This window comes from Triticum urartu, chromosome 4 (genome assembly GCF_003073215.2).
Source record: "Triticum urartu cultivar G1812 chromosome 4, Tu2.1, whole genome shotgun sequence".
Classification (NCBI taxonomy): Eukaryota; Viridiplantae; Streptophyta; class Magnoliopsida; order Poales; family Poaceae; genus Triticum; species Triticum urartu.
The window spans coordinates 591995886-592016258 of NC_053025.1; the positions used below are offsets into that span (position 1 = coordinate 591995886).

General features: G+C 45.2%; 2 protein-coding genes across 3 annotated transcripts; one reads left to right on the forward strand and one right to left on the reverse strand.

The window, feature by feature from the left end:
• Positions 1-8721: 8721 nt before the first annotated feature.
• On the forward strand, positions 8722-12541 carry LOC125552967. Its single transcript, XM_048716693.1, has 4 exons — positions 8722-9587; positions 9688-9739; positions 9844-9911; positions 10402-12541. Exons 1-4 carry the CDS (start codon positions 9078-9080, stop codon positions 10966-10968), a joined length of 1197 nt encoding a protein of 398 aa, XP_048572650.1. The 5' UTR covers positions 8722-9077; the 3' UTR covers positions 10969-12541.
• A 253-nt stretch (positions 12542-12794) lies between these two features.
• LOC125552966 (pumilio homolog 24-like) lies at positions 12795-18393 on the reverse strand. 2 transcript variants are annotated; one of them, XM_048716692.1, is made up of 18 exons: positions 18083-18393; positions 17954-17995; positions 17708-17769; positions 17551-17629; positions 17344-17467; positions 17148-17231; positions 16883-16997; positions 16540-16690; positions 16221-16427; positions 15884-15955; positions 15663-15713; positions 15514-15564; positions 15313-15420; positions 15098-15235; positions 14653-14727; positions 14256-14497; positions 13821-13949; positions 12795-13377 (listed from the first exon to the last, which is right to left on the reverse strand). In XM_048716692.1, the coding sequence occupies exons 1-18, from the start codon at positions 18266-18268 to the stop codon at positions 12987-12989; spliced, it is 2307 nt and encodes a 768-aa protein (XP_048572649.1). In that variant the 5' UTR covers positions 18269-18393; the 3' UTR covers positions 12795-12986. The 2 variants fall into 2 exon arrangements, with proteins under 2 accessions (XP_048572649.1, XP_048572648.1); XM_048716691.1 differs by having other exon boundaries at positions 16877-16997.
• Positions 18394-20373: the final 1980 nt, after the last annotated feature.

Genomic DNA, 20373 nt, shown 5'->3' on the forward strand with positions numbered 1-20373 from the left:
CTCCCGTCTCGAGTTACTACTCTTAGCAACTGAACCAGTATCAAATGCCGAGGGGTTGCTATAAACACTAGTAAAGTACACATCAATAACATGTATATCAAATATACCTTTGTTCACTTTGCCATCCTTCTTATCCACCAATTACTTGGGGTAGTTCCGCTTCTAGTGACCAGTCCCTTTGCAGTAGAAGCACTCAGTCTCAGGCTTAGGTCCAGACTTGGGCTTCTTCACTTGAGCAGCAACTTGCTTGTCGTTCTTCTTGAAGTCCCCCTTCTTCCTTTTGCCCTTTTCTTGAAACTAGTGGTCTTGTCTACCATCAACACGTGATGTTTTTCTTCATTTCTACCTTCGTCGATTTTAGCATCACGGAGAGCTTGAGAATCGTTTCCGTTATCCCTTGCATACTATAGTTCATCACGAAGTTCTACTAACTTGGTGATGGTGACTAGAGAATTCTGTCAATCACTATCTTATCTGGAAGATTAACTCCCACTTGATTCAAGCGATTGTAGTACCCAGACAATCTGAGTACATGCTCACTGCTTGAGCGATTCTCCTCCATCTTGTAGCTATAGAACTTGTTGGAGACTTCATATCTCTCAACTCGGGTATTTGCTTGAAATATTAACTTCAACTCCTGGAACATCTCATATGGTCCATGACGTTCAAAACGTCTTTGAAGTCCTGATTCTAAGCCGTTAAGCATGGTGCACTAAACTATCAAGTAGTCATCATATTGAGCTAGCCAAACGTTCATAACGTCTGCATCTGCTCCTGCAATAGGTCTGTCACCTAGAGGTGCATCAAGAACATAATTTTTCTGTGCAGCAATGAGGATAAACCTCATATCACGGATCCAATCCGCATCATTGCTACTAACATCTTTCAACATAGTTTTTCTCTAGGAACATATCAAAACAAACATAGGGAAGCAACAACGCGAGCTATTGATCTACAACATAGATATGCTAATACTACCAGGACTAAGTTCATGATAAATTTAAGTTCAATTAATCATATTACTTAAGAACTCCCACTTAGATAGACATCCCTCTAATCATCTAAGTGATCACGTGATCCAAATCAACTAAACCATGTCCGATCATCACGTGAGATGGAGTAGTTTTCAATGGTGAACATCACTATGTTGATCATATCTACTATATGATTCACGCTCGACCTTTCGGTCTCCAGTGTTCCGAGGCCATATCTGCATATGCTAGGCTCGTCAAGTTTAACCTGAGTATTCCGCGTGTGCAAAACTGTCTTGCACCCGTTGTAGATGGACGTAGAGCTTATCACACCCGATCATCACGTGGTGTCTGGGCACGACGAACTTTGGCAACGGTGCATACTCAGGGAGAACACTTTTATCTTGAAATTTAGTGAGAGATCATCTTATAAAGCTACCGTCGAAATAAGCAAAATAAGATGTATACAAGATAAACATCACATGCAATCAAAATATGTGACATGATATGGCCATGATCATCTTGTGCCTTTGATCTCCATCTCCAAAGTACCGTCATGATCTCTATCGTCACCGGCATGACACCATGATCTCCATCATCTTGATCTATATCAATGTGTCGTCACGTGGACGTCTCACCAACTATTGCTCTTGCAACTATTGCTATCGCATAACGATAAAGTAAATCAATTATTTGGCGCTTGCATCTTATGCAAGAGATAACCATAAGGCTTTTGCCAGTTGCCGATAACTTCAACAAAACATGATCATCTCATACAACAACTTATATCTCATCACATCTTGACCATATCACATCACAACATGCCCTGCAAAAACAAGTTAGACGTCCTCTACTTTGTTGTTGCAAGTTTTACGTGGCTGCTACGGGCTTAGCAAGAACCGTTCTTACCTACGCATCAAAACCACAACGATAGTTTGTCAAGTTGGTGCTGTTTTAACCTTCGCAAGGACCGGGCGTAGCCACACTTGGTTCAACTAAAGTTGGAGAAACTGACACCCGCCAGCCACCTGTGTGCAAAGCACGTCGGTAGAACCAGTCTCGCGTAAGCGTACGCGTAATGTCGGTCCGGGCCGCTTCATCCAACAATACCGCCGAACCAAAGTATGACATGCTGGTAAGCAGTATGACTTATATCGCCCACAACTCACTTGTGTTCTACTCGTGCATATAACATCAACACATAAAATCTTGGCTCTGATACCACTGTTGGGAAACGTGGTAATTTCAAAAAAATTCCTACGCACATGCAAGATCATGGTGATGCATAGCAACGAGAGGGGAGAGTGTTGTCTACATACCCTCGTAGACCGAAGCGGAAGCGTTGACGCAACGTAGAGGAAGTAGTCGTACGTCTTCCCGGTCCAACCGATCCAAGCACCGTTACTCCGGCACCTCCGAGTTCTTGGCACACGTTCAGCTCGATGACGATCCCCGGGCTCCGATCCAGCAAAGCATCGGGGAGGAGTTCCGTCAGCACGACGGCGTGGTGATGATCTTGATGTTAAACCGTCGCAGGGCTTCGCCTAAGCACCGCTACAATACGACCGAGGTAGAATATGGTGGAGGGGGGCATCGCACACGGCTAAGGAACGATCACGAAGATCAACTTGTGTGTCCTACGGTGCCCCCTTGCCCCCGTATATAAAGGATCCAAGGGGAGGGGGCGGCCGGCCAAGGAGGGCGCGCCAAGGGGGAGTCCTACTCCCACCGGGAGTAGGACTCCCTTCTTTCCTAGTTGGAGAAGGAGAAGGGGGAAAGAGGAGGAAGAGGGAAAGGAAAGGGGGGCGCCGCCCCCCTCTCCTTGTCCTATTCGGACTAGGGAGGGGAGGGGCGTGCGGCCACCTCTTGTCTCCTTTCCTCTTCTCCCTTAGGGCCCATGTAGGCCCAATAACCCCCGGGGGGGTTCCGGTAACCCTCCGGTACTCCGGTAAAATCCCGATTTCACCCGGAACGATTCCGATATCCAAATATAGGCTTCCAATATATCGATCTTTATGTCTCGGCCATTTCGAGACTCCTCATAATGTCCATGATCACATCCGGGACTCCGAACAACCTTTGGTACATCAAAATACATAAACTCATAATGAAACTGTCATCGTAACGTTAAGCGTGCGGACCCTACGGTTCGAGAACAATGTAGACATGACCGAGACACGTCTCTGGTCAATAACCAATAGCGGAACCTGGATGCTCATATTGGTTCCTACATATTCTACGAAGATCTTTATCGGTTAGACCGCATAACAACATACGTTGTTCCCTTTGTCATCGGTATGTTACTTGCCCGAGACTCGATCGTCGGTATCTCAATACCTAGTTCAATCTCGTTACCGGCAAGTCTCTTTACTCGTTCTGTAATACATCATCTCACAACTAACTCATTAGTTGCAATGCTTGCAAGGCTTATGTGATGTGCATTACCGAGAGGGCCCAGAGATACCTCTCCGACAATCGGAGTGACAAATCCTAATCTCGAAATACGCCAAACCAACATGTACCTTTGGTGACACCTGTAGAGCACCTTTATAATCACCCAGTTACGTTGTGACGTTTGGTAGCACACAAAGTGTTCCTCCGGCAAACGGGAGTTGCATAATCTCATAGTCATAGGAACATGTATAAGTCATGAAGAAAGCAATAGCAACATACTAAACGATCGGGTGCTAAGCTAATGGAATGGGTCATGTCAATCAGATCATTCACCTAATGATGTGATCCCGTTAATCAAATAACAACTCTTTGTCCATGGTTAGGAAACATAACCATCTTTGATTAACGAGCTAGTCAAGTAGAGGCATACTAGTGACACTCTATTTGTCTATGTATTCACACATGTATTATGTTTCCGGTTAATACAATTCTAGCATGAATAATAAACATTTATCATGATATAAGGAAATAAATAATAACTTTATTATTGCCTCTAGGGCATATTTCCTTCACCCTGCACATTCCAGCATAGAGTGCCACAATGCCGGAAAAAGCAGGACAAGCAGCATCTTAACGCATCTGTGTGGTCGTCTGATCCAAGTCCGTGAAAATATGGTCCGCTGGAAGTGAGCGTTCTGGCTCGGTCGTGTAGATCTCGATTGCCGGTGAAAGCTAGACGCGATGCGAGGGCTTTTTGTTTTTATCATTTCGATTCGAAAACAAAGCTGGCAGGCGACACGACTTGCATGCACCCGCAATCTCTGATCTTTCCGGCTCCACTCTTCAATGATTATATGTTTTGTCAAAATCGTTCAAAAGGGGGGAGATTGTTAGTACAATAATTTGCCTCCTTATGTTTTGAAGATTGTTGACATAAACAGTAAGGGACTAATGTGTTTGCTAGTGCACACAGAGTAACAAGTCCCTGAAGTCATGAGGCGTTTGCTATAAACTCCGAAGAATATGCCATGCACTGCAGTGAGCATTATGCACGAAGTTTATGATGTGAAGAGTGACCCCTAAAATTGTTGACCAAAAGTAATTGGTTCGGTGGTTTCCGAAGGAAGTGACTGCAGCCGAAGGAAGTTAAAGACGTAGTATTCTTTTCGTTATCTTATTTTCTTTCATTGAGTCATAGGACTGCTGTACTATTAAGAGGGGTATAGTGTTCGAAGCTTTGGTTCTCTGATGCTAAACTCAACCCTATGAAAGTTGTGAGAGAAATCTCTTTGTGCTTCGAGCAAATACTTGCCAGGAAGAGACTGTGATCTTCTTCGCTGCGAGAGATTTGACTCCGACCGGAGAGTTAGCATTACTTGTTCCTCAAGTAATGTTACTATTGCTTCAAAAATCCGACTGTTGCAATCGTGTCAGTTGGCCATTGGCTGGACCGCGTGTCCAAAATGGTCATTTCCCATTAGGGAAGGTTGCGGCTATAAATAGCCACCCCACACCGGCTTTGCCTGGTGGCTGCTCCATTTGATTCTTACGGGTTTTTTGAGCCACCCCCCTCTCCAGAGTGATTTGAGTTTAAAATCCACCAGGAAAAAAAAACCTAGAGCCGAGAATTAGATAGTGGTTTAGCATCACTCAAATCTATGTCCAGTACGCTCAACCTATTACTCTTAAGAGCTGCAAACTCTCTAGACGGTTAGGTGTCATTTCCTTCAAAGACCAACAGTGATTTTGGATCTTGAAGAAGCAGTATGTAAAGGTTCAGAGATCACCTCAAGTATCTACCACGAGTAATCGGCATTGCTGACGAACCAATTGTCGTGGAGAATAGGGTGAAGAGAGTTTATCTTCTGTGTTAAATCACAACCCCTCCAACCAGACGTAGTCCTTGTGTAGAAGGTCGAACTGGTCTACCAAACACCTTTTCTTCACCGAGATTCATTGGTTATTCCTTCGTACTACTACATTCGAGTTACCCTGCTAGTATGTTTACCATCATGTGATTCTCATCGATGATTGCGTTTAGTTTTAGTTCGATAGTTTACTTTCACTCACTGCTATCTGTTATCCTTCTTTCCGCTGTTGTGTTCTGAGAGTTTTTGAGTTTTCGGAAGAAATTTGAAAACTCCCATTCACCCTCACTCCCCTCTAGTAGACATACTTTGTTCCTACAGTAAGACTTTGAGCTTCACCTGTGTTGTCGCCCCCACTTACATACCGCTTCTACGAAACCTAAAAGTCCAAACAAGTTCCTGATACGTCTTCGTCGTATCTACTTTTCCAAACACTTTTTCCCTTGTTTTAGACTCTAACTTGCCTGATTTGAATGGAACTAACCCGGACTAACGTTGTTTTCAGAAAAATTGCCATGGTGTTATTTTTGTGCAGAAATAAAAGTTCTCAAAATGACCTGAAAAGAGATTATTTTTGGAATATATAAAAAATATTGGAAGAAGAATCCATGTCAGGGGGCCCACACCCTGTCCACGAGGGTGGGGGCGTGCCTACCCCCCTGGGCACGCCCCCTGCCCCGTGGCCCCCTGACGCTCCACCGACCTCAACTCCAACTCCATATATTCGTGTTCGGGGAGAAAAAAATCAGAGAGAAGGATTCATCGCGTTTTACGATACGGAGCCGCCGCCAAGCCCTAATCTCTCTCGGGAGGGCTGATCTGGAGTCCGTTCGGGGCTCCGGAGAGGGGAATCCGTCGCCATCGTCATCATCAACCTTCCTCCATCACCAATTTCATGATGCTCACCGCCGTGCGTGAGTAATTCCATCATAGGCTTGCTGGACGGTGATGGGTTGGATGAGATTTATCATGTAATCAAGTTAGTTTTGTTAGGGTTTGATCCCTAGTGTCCACTATGTTATGAGATTGATGTTGCTATGACTTTGTTATGCTTAATGCTTGTCACTAGGGCCCGAGTGCCATGATTTCAGATATGAACCTATTATGTTTTCATGAATATATGCGAGTTCTTGATCCTATCTTGCAAGTCTATAGTCACCTACTATGTGTTATGATCCGGCAACCCCGAAGTGACAATAATCGGGACCACTCCCGGTGATGACCGTAGTTTGAGGACTTCATGTATTCACTATGTGTTAATGCTTTGGTCCGGTACTCTATTAAAAGGAGGCCTTAATATCCCTTAGTTTCCAATAGGACCCCGCTGCCACAGGAGGGTAGGACAAAAGATGTCATGCAAGTTCTTTTCCATAAGCACGTATGACTATATTTGGAATACATGCCTGCATTACATTGATGAATTGGAGCTAGTTCCGTGTCACCCTATGTTATAACTGTTGCATGAATAATCGCATCCGACATAATTCTCCATCACCGATCCATTGCCTACGAGCTTTTCATATATTGTTCTTCGCTTATTTACTTTTCCGCTGCTACTGTTACAATCACTATAAAACCAAAAATATTACTTTGCTACCGTTACCACTACTACCATATTACTTTGCTACTAAATACTTTGTTGCATGTATTAAGTTTCCAGGTGTGGTTGAATTGACAGCTCAGCTGCTAATACTTGAGAATATTCTTTGGCTCCCCTTGTGTCGAATCAATAAATTTGGGTTGAGTACTCTACCCTCGAAAACTGTTGCGATCCCCTATACTTGTGGGTTATCAGTTCCTCATCGCCACAAACGCTCCAATCACCAGTACTAGTCCTCCGATCTCGGCTTCCATGACATTCTCTGCCTCTAACTTCACCATGGAACTAAACACATCCCATGATGGCAACAGATAGCGGAGCTTCACATCGCTCCCTCCTGAACGGAAAACCAGTGGGCACAACTGAATCCCACCCGATCCAGCAATCTCCAGGCATAACGCGCCCATGGAATTTCACTGGTGGAGCCTTCCGAAACCTGACACTTCGGCCAGATCAAGGATAACAGGCGTCAGGCAGATCTTCGTCTTGTCACTTGAGGTGCCCTATGATCGCCGCCTTTATCCCACGCCGTCGGTCGGCACCCTGCATAATCTGCCATACCAAACAGACCAGCGATCATGGGCCAGCAGCGGGACAAGCGGCGACAGCGCAGGAGCGACACTTCACCGGATCCGTCCCTAACACGTTGTGAAGAAGAACTAGGTAGGCGGCATGGGAGATCCACCCAGATCAGATCTGGGTTTCGTCCAACACCACCCACCATAGCCCTGCTTCCGCCACCAGTCATGGCGCTTCGGAGAACGTCTCAGCCACCACCCTGACGCAGGGTCGTCGCCCTCGTCGAAGATCGGCGACGCGCCGACTCTCGCCGCTCCAGCAGCTCCAGCGGAGGACTCCATCTTCCACCACCCCAAGTCACCTTCGACGGCGAGGGGAGCCTCCACCGCCGTGACGAGGGTCAACGGCAGCGACGGTGAGGGGGGCCGGTGTCGTAGGGGTGTTGCTAGCAGCGCGAGGGGTGCCGTTGGCGCCTCCCTGGGAAAGACGCGAGGGGAGGTGGGAAAGACCGTAGAAAGAACTCCCTCTCATGCTATGCTGCTAGGTTGATTTGGAGCCTACTGCAGTGTGCTTTTGATTTGAATTCTACCCCTGTAAATCTAATGATTTCTTTGACAGATAGATCAAGACTTTCCGGAAACCTGGCAAAAAACTTGTTCTTGTCGGGGTCTTGGCTCTATTTTGGTCTCTCTGGAAGTGTAGAAATGACGTGATTTTTAATAGAAAGAAATTTTATGATCCGATTGTGCTGGTGAAACTAATGTGTAATTGGATCTCTGATTGGTCCATTCTGAAGATAAAGGATGCAAGGGCAAAAATATTGATGTTGGGAGCAAGACTAGTCGAGCAAGTGGCAAGTGAAGTGTTTCGTGCTTTGCAGGGATGAAGACCTGGAGTCCCTCGACTTGGTGGCTAATTCGAGAGGCGGAGATGTAAAGTTGGTTGTTGGTTGTTTCGTTGGCTCTAGGTTGCTTTGTCCTAGCGTTCCTTTTGTGTTGGTCCTTGCAAAAACCGGTTGATGTTTGTTGCCCTTAGCATGCGCTTAGCCTTATTTTGTCTCCTGTTGTTCGGGTTTGTAATAGAACCTTAGTTTGAATCTTGTTGCATGCTCGTAACTTCGTATGTTGTGTGTATTGTTTATACTATGTTTAAGATCAAATGGTTTCATTATATGAAATCAAAGAGGGAGGCCTCTCTTTTGCTCAAAAAAAAAATCCTCTGAGCTATCGAAGGACCGAACATATAATAAATGGATGCCTAACTATTGAACTACCGGTGCATCCATCGCTTCATCATATCAATGCTATCACTAAAGTCTGTATAAAGTGCACCCGAGCTAGGCCAGCACCCCTAGGCAAAGGATGAATAGTATGCTCCTCGTGTACTTCTTTGTGTTAGAATTATCCAACCTTACATGTTGTATCCGCACAACACGAATTTGAATCAGCGTAGGCACGGAAGGCATCAGAAATTATCCGTGGATCCTGGAGGGCTTCTATAGGAGGAACCGTGTTCGCTCGATGGTTCACAAGAAGCAACGCCGACGAGGAAATCGCCGGCTGCCAACTCAGTAAGTTTCTGCTGCTACAATCAGAAAGTGGCCATCGGCTGCTTCGATCCCATCCGTGACTGGAAGCGCAGCGACCTGCACCTTCCAGCGCGGAGTGCCACAATGCCGGGGAAAGCAGGACAGGCAGCTGCTCGACGCATCCGCATTGCCACGCTATGCAAGTCCCTGAAAATTTGTTCCGAGGAATGCAGCGGGCGTGCTGGCTTGGTCGTGTAGATCTCGATTTCCGGTGCAACAGACGCGATGCGATGGCTTTTTGTTCCTGGTTTCGAAAACAAAGCTGGCAGGCGACACGACTTGCATGCACCCGCAATCCCCGCTCTTTCCGGCTCCACTCCTTCGTCCTCCTCGGAACCGCCCCTCCCACTCCCACTCCCTCTCGCCTCGATCTCCTCCCCACCCCCACTCCACGAGGCGGACAAGTCACGCCAACAAAAACCTCTCTTCACACAGACAAACTGCTTGACCACACACGCGCGCGTGCTCGGCTCCGCCGTACGTCGATCCATCGACCGGCTCGGCCGGTCACGCCAATGGCGGACGCGGCCGGGAAGGCGCAGGCGGCCCGCGAGGTGTGCGCGGCGTCGGCGGCCTTCTCGTCCTGCCCGCATCGCCGCCGCTCCCCGCGCCGCGCGATCTTCGTCGACTGGTACCTCGTCCTCGCCGTACGTATACAATACCTACGCATGCACGCCTTTCCTCCTCCTCGCTGCGCCTCTGTTTTCGGAGGACGTGTTAATTAATTAACTCCTGCGTGTATGGCAGATCGGCGAGGCCGCGTCGGAGGACGCCATCAAGCGGCGGTACCGGCACCTCGGTACGCATACATCACGCCACCGTTGATCGCCGCGTTTAATTACTGATCGTACATTTGTACACTGACGGTGGTAAATAAAATTGATTGATTCATGTGATGTGCAGCTCTGCAGCTGCACCCGGACAAGAACAGGCACCCCAAGGCGGAGGTCGCCTTCAAGCTCGTCTCCGAGGTACAGTACGTAATTACGCACGCCTCTCCGCATGCGCGCGCATTGGGTCGGGCGGTGCTACTGGTGCCATCCCTTTTCATGATGATCTTGCGTTGCGGTTCACTTGGAATCTTTGCCTTTCTATGTTGTTGCTGCTGCCTTTCTGTCACTCCTCCTACTAGTTTTATAACGACGATGATCACTCGAGTAGTGGTAGGTTGTTGCGATCGCCCCGAAACGCACGGGAAGAGATTGGCAGTTTGTTCGTTCGTTTGTTACCTTGATCGATCCGTCGTCCATGAGGATCCGTCAGTTACGTCTACGTGATCGTGGCCACCTTCGAATTCGAGTTGTTGTTTAGGCCAACCAACTCCGGTTGAATGCGCAATTCAATTTGATTAATTACAATTATTTTACTAGTTCAAACGTGATGGTAATGTTGCATCAACGGTTAAATAAGTCTTTGTACTGTGTATTAGTGCGCTGACGTGGCGTGCATTTCGTTGCGCAGGCGCACGCGTGCCTGACGGACAAGGCGCGCCGGAGGAACTTCGACGCCGAGCGGGCCACGGCCTTCTGCGCCGCGTGCCATGACCGTGCGAGGGCCGCCACGACGCCCTGCGCGCCCACCCGGCGGCGCGCCAGCGACAGGAGGACGCCGGCGTCGTCCGAGGCAGCGTCCACACAGCAGCAGCACAACAAGGCCCGTGGCTCCGTCGCGAAGCAGCAGGGTGGCGGCGGGAGGAGGCCGCCCGCGCCGACGCAGGCGCTGCGGGAGGTGCAGAACCGGCTGCGGGACGAGTGCAGGGTCATCGACGGCTGCCTGCGCGCCAACGCCGCCGGCGCGCGCAGGCGCCAGTCCTTCCCGCTCTTCGACCCGTCCGACAGGCAGCGCTTCCCGGACTACCCGCACGCCCGGCCCCCGCCGTCGTTCGCCGAGTGCCGGCCGTTCGAGGAGGAGGAGCTCCGCGCGGGCCAGCACCACCAGAGCTGGTGCACAAACGGCAGCTGCGAGTCGCCGGTGTACCAGGTCAGGACCGCGCCGGAGCACGCCACGAGGGCGAACCGCCCTTGGTGATATGATATGCTCACAGCCTCACAGGTCACAGCAGACAGCACCAATTAACTCGCTCTTTTTCCTCTCATTTTGAAGTCAGATTCTCATTTTGAAGCAGACATCAGACAGTCGGATTCTCATTTTGAACTCCCTCACGTTTTACTACACGATACAGCTCAGAAGATCTTTATTCATATTTCTCCCGCTCACTGAAAGTCTAGGCTACCCACTTCTCATAATTCACACTGCATTATTCTGCACAATATGTTACAAATTTACCGTCTGTAATGGATGACAAAGCAAACCAGCTTTTCTAGCGGTTAACAATTACAGACATTTCTAAACTAATCACTAGACTGAAAATTAGTAAAAGACTAATATGGAAACTGAATTTCTCCAAACAGATTTGCACCCCGCTTTATAAATAAAGCCACACAGCCAAATGATAGAAAGCGTCGATGAAATTATCTTAGAAAGCAGATAAAAGAAAATCAGACAGTCCTCACAAAAAGAAACAAAGAGGGCAAAGCTAAAAAAGCAGAGTGCAATGCAGAGCAAGACACCGTCGAGCATGAAGAAACCATGGGATGTCACTGCAATGTCGTCACCCCACTTCAACACGGCAATAGGTACCCACGAACCCTACAGGTAAAAACCCTATTAATTAGGGTAAGGGTTTGGAAAAAATAATTACCCGTGGGTTTATAAATGGGAAAAAAATTGTACCCATCGGGTAAGGCCGGTACCGGTATGGGAAGGCTATACTCATACCCCTGTACGTGCATACAAGCCTCGACTCAAAATCTCCTCCCCTTCCCCATGTGCAGGGTCATGTTTAAATGTGTTGATCATGTTTTGTAAACTCATGATTTTGCTTCTGACTTTGTTGATCTTATTATATAGTCTCTTTCACTTTATCATTTAGAGGTTCCAGAAGCATCTTCAATAGAGAAAATTATGTCCCTCTTATTTGTCTCGTAATTGAGAAAAGATAACATATATGAATGTTTCCCTAAAAACTTCACTTACATGCTACTCATCCATGAATATAATTGGACATTGTTTAGTGCCATCTAGTTCATGCTTATTGTTATCCACTTCTGAAATAATACCATTCTTCTTATTCAATCGCCGGTAAATCGTGAAATATATGTGCTGACATGCTAAAATGTGGTGTGTATATTTGAAATGTTGAAGTATACATGTTAAAATGTTGTGCATATATACGGAAATGCTGAAAAATACATGGTGAAATGTGAATTGGGTAAGGTAGCCGAGATGGGTATTTTCACCCACGGGGATTACCCGCACCTGCCCAGGTACGGGTACCGGAAAAGTTTGAAAACCGATGTATGGGTATGGGTTTGGACGAAAAATATAGAGACGGGTACAGGTCTGGGCAAGCATTACCCGAACCCGGGGGATGCCATGTTGAACCCCACTAGTGCGGGGGTTGCGGAGGGAGGGGGAGTCTCGGCCCTCTCACTCAATTAGATGTGCCATTCCATGGGCTGCTCCTATTTTGAACAGAAACTATTTTAATGCTACCGTGTAGCATCGTGACATGGAAACCATCTGGTTCTATGACTTGAACTCACTCTTCTTCTCTGGGGAGTCATGCCTACTTCTCGGAGTTTTTCTTCCACATTGTGCTGGTCCCACGACTCCACGTGTGTCCTTGTTTGTCTTCTCCAGCCTCATTGGAGGGGAATGCTATGTTGCCGCTGAGCCCAACTACACCGCATGTACGTTGCATTGCTTAATTCCTTCTGCTTTCTTTATATTACAAGGTAGTTTGGCCATATATTGTTAGGCAATAATTGGCAGCGATATCCTCTTCTTGTGAGTGATTTTGAGGTAGGTGTTACTTGCATGTGCCAATATTTTTCCATGTTCTAAAAAAGAGAGCCTTTCCAAATGGAAATGGCTTTGTAAAAGATATGTTTATGTAGACTTGATTGTGTCTGCCTAAAATAGTTTGCTCTGCCTCTTGGTTTTCCAGATCGCGAGTAGTAGTGGGGGCAAAGGTAGGCGGCAGCTTATCTGCTTAGTTTGCAGGTAGATCTTGCCCCAGCTTGACTTCTCTTTATTTTAGAGAGGTACAGTGCCTCAGCTTGTCGTAGAGGCATTGAGGATGAGCCTGGTGCATCAGCATAGTCCGTCTCGAGATGTTTAGCCAGGGCCCGGTGGTTTGCCCTCACCTTCCAAGGACGCCTGGATGCACCCACGACAATGACATGCCGAATCAGCTCACGGTAACGGTAGTCCAGCTGCTTCTTCTCGGGGCAGAACGGGCATCTAAACCTGTCAGTGCCAAACCTCGCCACGAGCTTGCCAGACTTCAAATCCTTGTATGCTTTTTTGGCATGGTAGCCAGTATCTGTATCGCTTAGCTCTGACGACTCGTCGGAGCTACACTCCATGGCAGACCTGAAAATATGGCAACAAGGGTAAGTTCATTGCTAGTTGCGAGCCACATGAGGTTCCATTGCCCAATTATGGAAACGAAGGCAGCATGGTATGGGATGCTCCTAAAAAACCACAAATGAAAGAATAACCTCCTTTTTCATCAGAGAAAGCAATAAACTACTACTTAAATAGGCACCTTGCACCACAATATATTCGAAAGTGGACTAGACACTAATGCTCTAACCTACTCGTAAGTTCTTTGCTAGATGCGAGCCACATGAGCTTGCCACTGCCCAATTATGGCAACGCAGGCGCTCGTGCCTCACCTTAAGCCGGTCAAAGCGTACGCAAGCCTCACCAATGAACGTAAGAAGTGTGTTAACTATATTTCGGCTACATGATTGACAAAAGTCAACATACGCCTCAAGTATGACGCTGACGATGGCGATGGCGAGAAAACTCACTTCTCCTCCTCTGCTTTATGGTCCTGGGGCTTCAGTATGCCACCGTCGATGAGCGGTTGCAACTCGGATTTCGCAAGATCCTTCACCCCGGAATTTGGAGATTCCAGATAGGTAGCCAGCACCATGGAGCTGCAGCAACCAACAAATTCAAAAGAATATCAGCGTGTGATTCCTTTGTTTGTCCTTCAAAATATCACCTAACCAGTGCAATGTAGTATGTAAATTGCAACCAATAGTTGAAACTTTATTCATCGCATTTGCATGGTTCACGTGCCAGAACCATGACTTGGTTTCAACATCTTATGGGTTTCAACACTAGCCTACCCCTACTTGTTTGGGACTGAAAGACTTTGTTGTTGTTGCATTTGCATGGTTCACAAATTTGATGAACAGATTAAAGAACTGACATATCGATGATGAGTCATTTTGAAGTACCTGAATCCATCTGCATATAACTTGCATTTCCCTTCGAGGGCTGTTTTCCAGAGGGTAGCAGCAAATGCAGGACAATCAAGTATCATTCTCCTGATTGTGCGGCTGGAGTGGTAGTTATCAAAGGCGTGCTCATCACCGTCATCTGTCCTCGGGCGTGCTGCGTCACAAGCTATAGCATTGTGAAGTACGTGGATCCTGTCAGTGACCCCCTCCAAGAAGTTATTTTTTCCACCTACAGCAACCTTGGAAAATGGCAATACAGAACCTCCATAAGCATAACAGCAGTACCTCTTATAAAGCAAAATTATGTGCAATCATGACGCTCTTCAATAGTCGACTACTCATTCGTATTAAGAGTCATTTGTATTAAGTGTACACCAAAAACAAAGGAGATTACCTCATATAGTACATCTTTGCCAAAGTTTGTTCGAAGTAACTGTCCAACATTTTCAATGCAAGTCTCGATGAGAACCTGCAAAGGAAAAAAGAACACCTACATTAATGCTGGGATTAGGGGTTACGCGTCTGACGGGAGCATGGTAATGTTGGGATCAGGGGTGTTATGTGACTGATGGGGGCATGGTAAGGTTGCGACTATATATACTCCCTCCGTCCCAAAATATAAGATCATTTTTTACACTATATACTACACTGCTGCGAGAATAAATGTAGATCCCTTGAGGGGGAGAAGTACATGCTCCAAGAGAAATGCCGTTCAATAAATAAATCAAAAGTTAAATACTCCCTCAGATCCAAATCAATTGTCGCAGCTTCAGTACAACTTTGTACTAAAGTTGTGACAATTAATTTAGATCGGAGGGAGTACATGTTTTGAGTATCACCTCATAAAGCTCACTTTTCACCAACAGTTCTTGCCGCCGTTTAATCGGGTCCTCCTTGCTATCAGATGCAATCAGTGTGTCTTCTGAACCCCCATGTTCTTTGTCAGCTACATCATCCAACTTACTACCAAAGTTAACCTGAACAAAAATAAGCAAATTTCAGGGGGGCTGTTTCTCTTCAAAGTACTTACGAGTTAATAGAATAGGTAACTTGCCTTTGAAACAAGGGAAGGCACGTTGTAATTCAGATAAAACAATTCACCCAGAGTCAGATAACGTGAACAAAGTGGGTGAAAGAGCTGCAGCAATGGGTGTCTCCCGTTCTGTTCCAACAAGGAGCTCCATCATAAATAGTCTCATGTGCATATAACTGACAAATAAAAGTAAGCACATCAGAAGCTTGGAATTGCTTTTACCTTGTCGAATATGAGTTCCTTTAACTGCTTTTTCAACACATCAATTACAACCTATAAATATTGAAAGCAAGCTATAAGCATTGTCTCTTCAGATTGCTTGTAATGGCAGCATAACAATTGCTTCAAGCAAACGATTGGTGCTGACTAACCTCAGTAACAAGTTCTGTGTTGTCAACAATGGAGAGAAGACAAATAACGAACTGGAGGAAAAAAGCATGTTAGTTCAGTTGAGGATTAATCGCTTGGAAGCATAAAACCATCTGAAGTTACTGTGCACTGGGAGGATGTTTGTATAGGTTAAAGCATACAATTCACACAGTACGATCCTATTTAAACACTAAAATATATTACATATATAGACATCACTTACAAGGCATCCATAATCACTGAGAGCAAGCTTCATAATCCTCCCCTTCAAGCTTTTGATAATCCTCTTCCTATCCTGAAATGCATTACAATGTTAAATGGCAAAAGCACAATGGAAATAAGCGAGAAGAAATATACTACAGAATATGCAGCGTGAGGCACTAAGTAATGCACAGTTCAATTTGCATGACTATTTAGTGTCTCTGGAATCTACAGAAGTTAATAAATAAACATAGGATAAAACAGATGAGTGGGCAAAGTTAAAGCAAGTGATCCGTCTGAAATCTGTCTCTTAATATACAATAAGAAAACAGAAAGAGAAAAAAAAACAGACAATGTACCTCCGCAAGGCCATGCTTGAGGCAAGCAAGCCCTAATTTTAATCCTTCCTTCGTCTGCATGATCTGAATGAGAAGTGGTTTTGAAGATCTTTTCTTCTCCACTTCTGATTTCCCTAGAAATCTGGCGACACCTGATAGTTCATCTACGGCGTATGTCCCTTGAGTAAGATGGGGGATTAATTGACGAATCACGTCCAAGGCTGATGTCTACGTAGAACATGCATATATTAGATACTGCAATAAGCTGAAGAAACATTTCACCAACAAAGGAAAGCTATATTATAAAGATAGGTCAATCACGTCAATAAAATACATTTACCTTATCTGCAATTGTTAAGTACTCCAATATGACCGTGTGTACTATGGAATACTCAACAATACCCTTTTCCAGAACTGGCTGGACAACAGTAGTCATATGCTGCAGGACAGATGATTTCTGTAGTCCAAGCTTGGAAATTATGTTTAGCAAACTGAAAAAGAGAGTTGAATTTTAGTATATTGAACTAAACAAATAACTTCAGCCACCTGTGGCAGGATAACTGGATGACCACAATAATATTTCCCTCCGCCCAAGTTTAAGTTTTGTACAGAAAAGTAACAAATGTTAAGGGGAAACTTCAAAGCAGATGTATGGCAAGACATTATAGCGTGCCAACCTGAACCTGCATGGTTTTTCTTCTTTCAGGTCATTGGACAGCTGAAGCTCAGTGGAGTACAATTCCAACAACAAACTTCTTTTATGAGGTCGCGTTGCCTGACAAAAGGCATGGTCAAGAACTGCAAGAAAGAGTGCATCTCAATGTGAGATTACCATGTACCCCATTTGTATAGCAAATAAAAACGGATGCATACAATGGCATTCGACAATTAACTCATGCCGCTCCTATACATGACGATTTCCTACCCATTTGTGACAATAACACATACCTGCCGCCCCTATTGTGTGACAAAGAAGGGAAGCGACATGCCCACGAAGGGAATAGATGAACGAGGCAAACTGTTTTCTAGTGGCTGCAGTCACAAACAAGAGGTGTGTTAGTGAAGCTAAGGGTAATCAAACAAACAAGCAACATTCTCACATATGAACCCATATGAGTTATTAGCGAATCGTAGAGAAATTTACCCATTTTTATGATATTATGCACAAGGAAAACAGTGTGTTCATTAAGAGAAAGATCGAGCAAATGTGGCTGCAGAGCAACAAAAACAGGATCCCTCTCTGAATGTGAGCACCACTTCACACATAACTGGCAAAAAATGGTGGCTATCAGGATAAGTAACAAAACACCATAAGCAACGAGTTCATAGAGAATGAATATCATCAACTCACTTGAAGAACACATGCGGTAGGGGATCTAGCAATTTCCAAATATTTCCCATCCATTTTACGGAGAGCCTCGGTAACTAGCCTGCACAGATGACAAATCCATGTGCATAAGAACTTGAACATATGTCACAACTCACAAGACTTTGATAGTGACACTTACCTGCCTCTCCTGTTCGTGCTCATGTTATGGTATCTCAACTTCACACATAGTACTTTCAGTTCCTGTTAAAATTTAGGTGCCGTGAGCAGTCAAACTTAGAGTTGCCCAAAATATGGTACTGAATCATCATGAACAGAGTTGGCGATTCAAGCAGAAGCAGGAATTGCAATTCGTCTGCTGGGATCAAATTATGGCATCACATACAGGAATTGATGCTACTTTAAACATGATGAAAGCAAAAATTACCTTATCGAGGTTGCAATCGGGCTCCCTCGACTCGGACATCTCCTGCCAGAGAGTCAAGACTCCGGTTTCAGCTCAAAGTCAAGCAGCCCATGCTCTAAACCAATTCCCATGCTCCAACCATGTCCATACCTCGGCTGCGACCCGCTCGTCCATGGCGGTGACGGGCTGCGGCTCCTCCTTGGAGCTGCCGCCGCCGCCGCCGCGCGCCGCGGAGGCTTCGTAGGGCTTCTTCCCCTTGGCCCGCTTGGCCTTGGACCTCCTCGCCGCCACGCGCTTCCGCTTTTTGGAGCCCGGGGGGCCGCCGCCGCCGGCCATGGCGACGTGAGGTGGTGCCGGCGAACGGAGGAAGACGGGCGAGGGTTTACTGGTACCGCCGGAGGAAGAGGCCGGACGGGGCTCGAGGAGCTCCTATTCCCCGACCAGTGCGGGGGTGCGGGCCGTCCCTTCTTTTCTTCATTTTTTAAGTTTCCTTTTTTATTTTTTTATTTTAAATTCAAATAACAATAAATATTCACAACTATGGAAAAATATTCGTGAATAGAAAAAAACATGAATTCCAAAAAACTGTGACTTTAAAAAAATTCTCGATTTTTAAAAATGTTTGTGATTCTGAAAAAATGTTCACGAATTTCAAAAAAATGTGCTTGAATTTTAAAAAAATGGGATTTCTTAAAAGTGTTCATGATTTTCTTTTAAACATTAAATTTAAAAAAACAATATCAGAAAAGTCAAAAAATGTTCATGAATTCAAAAACTTTTCAGGAATTCAAAAAATGTTCATGAGTTTGAAAAGATCTTCTTTATAACAAAGTGGAAATGTTGATAGCTAATTTCAAGTCTATTATTGTGGTTCTATAATACTGTGTTCATGTTGGATGACCATGATTTCGCAAAAAAAAATGTTGGATGACCATGAGCTTATTAGTCGGGGGCAACCTATTATTGTGGTTCTGTAATAATGTGTTCATGTTAGATGACCATGAGCATAACTGTTGGGGCGGAGATGAATTTGACGAGCAAAGCAATCTGTATTTTATGAGATTGGCCACGTACTTTCGTACTATCGTTGAAGTCAATGGAACGCCGATGGATAATCACTTGAATTGAGGAGCAACACAAAATGGCGAAGGGGGGCAACACTAGATGGCAAATGTTTCATCGCAACAAAGCATATGAATTCATTCAACAACATGTATATTGTATATTTTATCTCATATTCCATGGCAATGCACGGTATTTAACTAGGTCTATAGTAATGGTGAAACTTATTATTTTTTACCTTTCAAATCCAAAACTCACCTGCATTTTTGCTCGGAGGGAGTAGTTCCAATGTCATTTTTCTAAGTATTATCATAATGGCTTTTTGTTGGGGAACAACCAAAAGGGCCTTTCTTTTGCCAAATATTGTCATGATATTTGTTCCATGTGAAACTGTGTCCATCTCAAAATCCATGAAGGGAAGACCATTGAGCAGGTCTCATGCGACTCAAGGATGGCATGGGTCTGCACAATGCAACGTGACATTTGGATAATGTGGCGTTGGTTCTACTTAGCATCCTTTCTTAGGGGACGAAATATTAGTCGACAACCTTTATTTTCCATGAACTTTGTAACAAACAAGTTGTGTGCTGGCTAGGTGCATCATCTTAATGTGGATGTTAAAAGTTAAATAAAGTAATTCCTTTTCAAAAGGAAAAAAATATAGGTCATTTGTCATTTGCTTAAATTCCCATAATCAAGGGATGCTTTACTATTGACCTACCAGAACCCGAAGGATCCATGACTATGATTCAATGCTACCACCAAGTCCTACATAAGGAGCAAGCTAGGCTTCCCTGAGCAAAAGATGAATAGCATGTTCCTCATATTACTTCTTTTCTTAGTACTATCCAATCTTATGGGTGCCTTATTTGTTGTATCCCCACAATAGGGATCCAAAGTTGATAGTGGAGGCATGGAAGGCACCAAGAACTACCCATGGATCCCCAAAACCACAACATCCACTCCTTCATGCTGGAAACCGCCATGAACTCCTTGTTATGCTACTGAGAGGGTGTTTTCCATATCGTCCACCTAGTAAGCATTGCGCACCTTGTTTTGGTTGTTTTATACGCCATCTCATGTCATCTAGAGAATAGTAGTAGTGTCATCTTTTATTTCATTTTATTTTTGCAACAAAAGATTCAGACCTATTATAAAAGTTCACTAGAAGTACAAAGCACACAAAAAATAATAATAAAATCCACCAAGGTCCCCAGACCACCGAACGACCACTAGCACCACCAGAATGAGTCGTCGACGCGCTGCTATCGTTGCTCTTCTAACGGTGTTGGCCTAACCATGTTGGTGAGTTAGCAAGTCTTTGTGAAGGTACTCCTAGGGACCAACGCCCTAAAAATGCAATCGTCGTCATTGAACCT

What these genes read in the sequence shown, in the direction of transcription:
- LOC125552967 (XM_048716693.1), top strand. Translation starts at nt 9,078, where the DNA reads ATGCAAGTCCCTGAAAATTTGTTCCGAGGAATGCAGCGGGCGTGCTGG. An exon ending in ACTGGTACCTCGTCCTCGCC is followed by an intron (nt 9,588 to 9,687) that starts GTACGTATACAA and finishes CGTGTATGGCAG; the next exon opens with ATCGGCGAGGCCGCGTCGGA. An exon ending in CCTTCAAGCTCGTCTCCGAG is followed by an intron (nt 9,912 to 10,401) that starts GTACAGTACGTA and finishes TTCGTTGCGCAG; the next exon opens with GCGCACGCGTGCCTGACGGA.
- LOC125552966 (XM_048716691.1), bottom strand. Translation starts at nt 18,268, where the DNA reads ATGGCCGGCGGCGGCGGCCCCCCGGGCTCCAAAAAGCGGAAGCGCGTG. An exon ending in AGCACGAACAGGAGAGGCAG is followed by an intron (nt 17,630 to 17,707) that starts GTAAGTGTCACT and finishes TCATCTGTGCAG; the next exon opens with GCTAGTTACCGAGGCTCTCC. An exon ending in AGGAACTCATATTCGACAAG is followed by an intron (nt 15,421 to 15,513) that starts GTAAAAGCAATT and finishes TTGTTGGAACAG; the next exon opens with AACGGGAGACACCCATTGCT.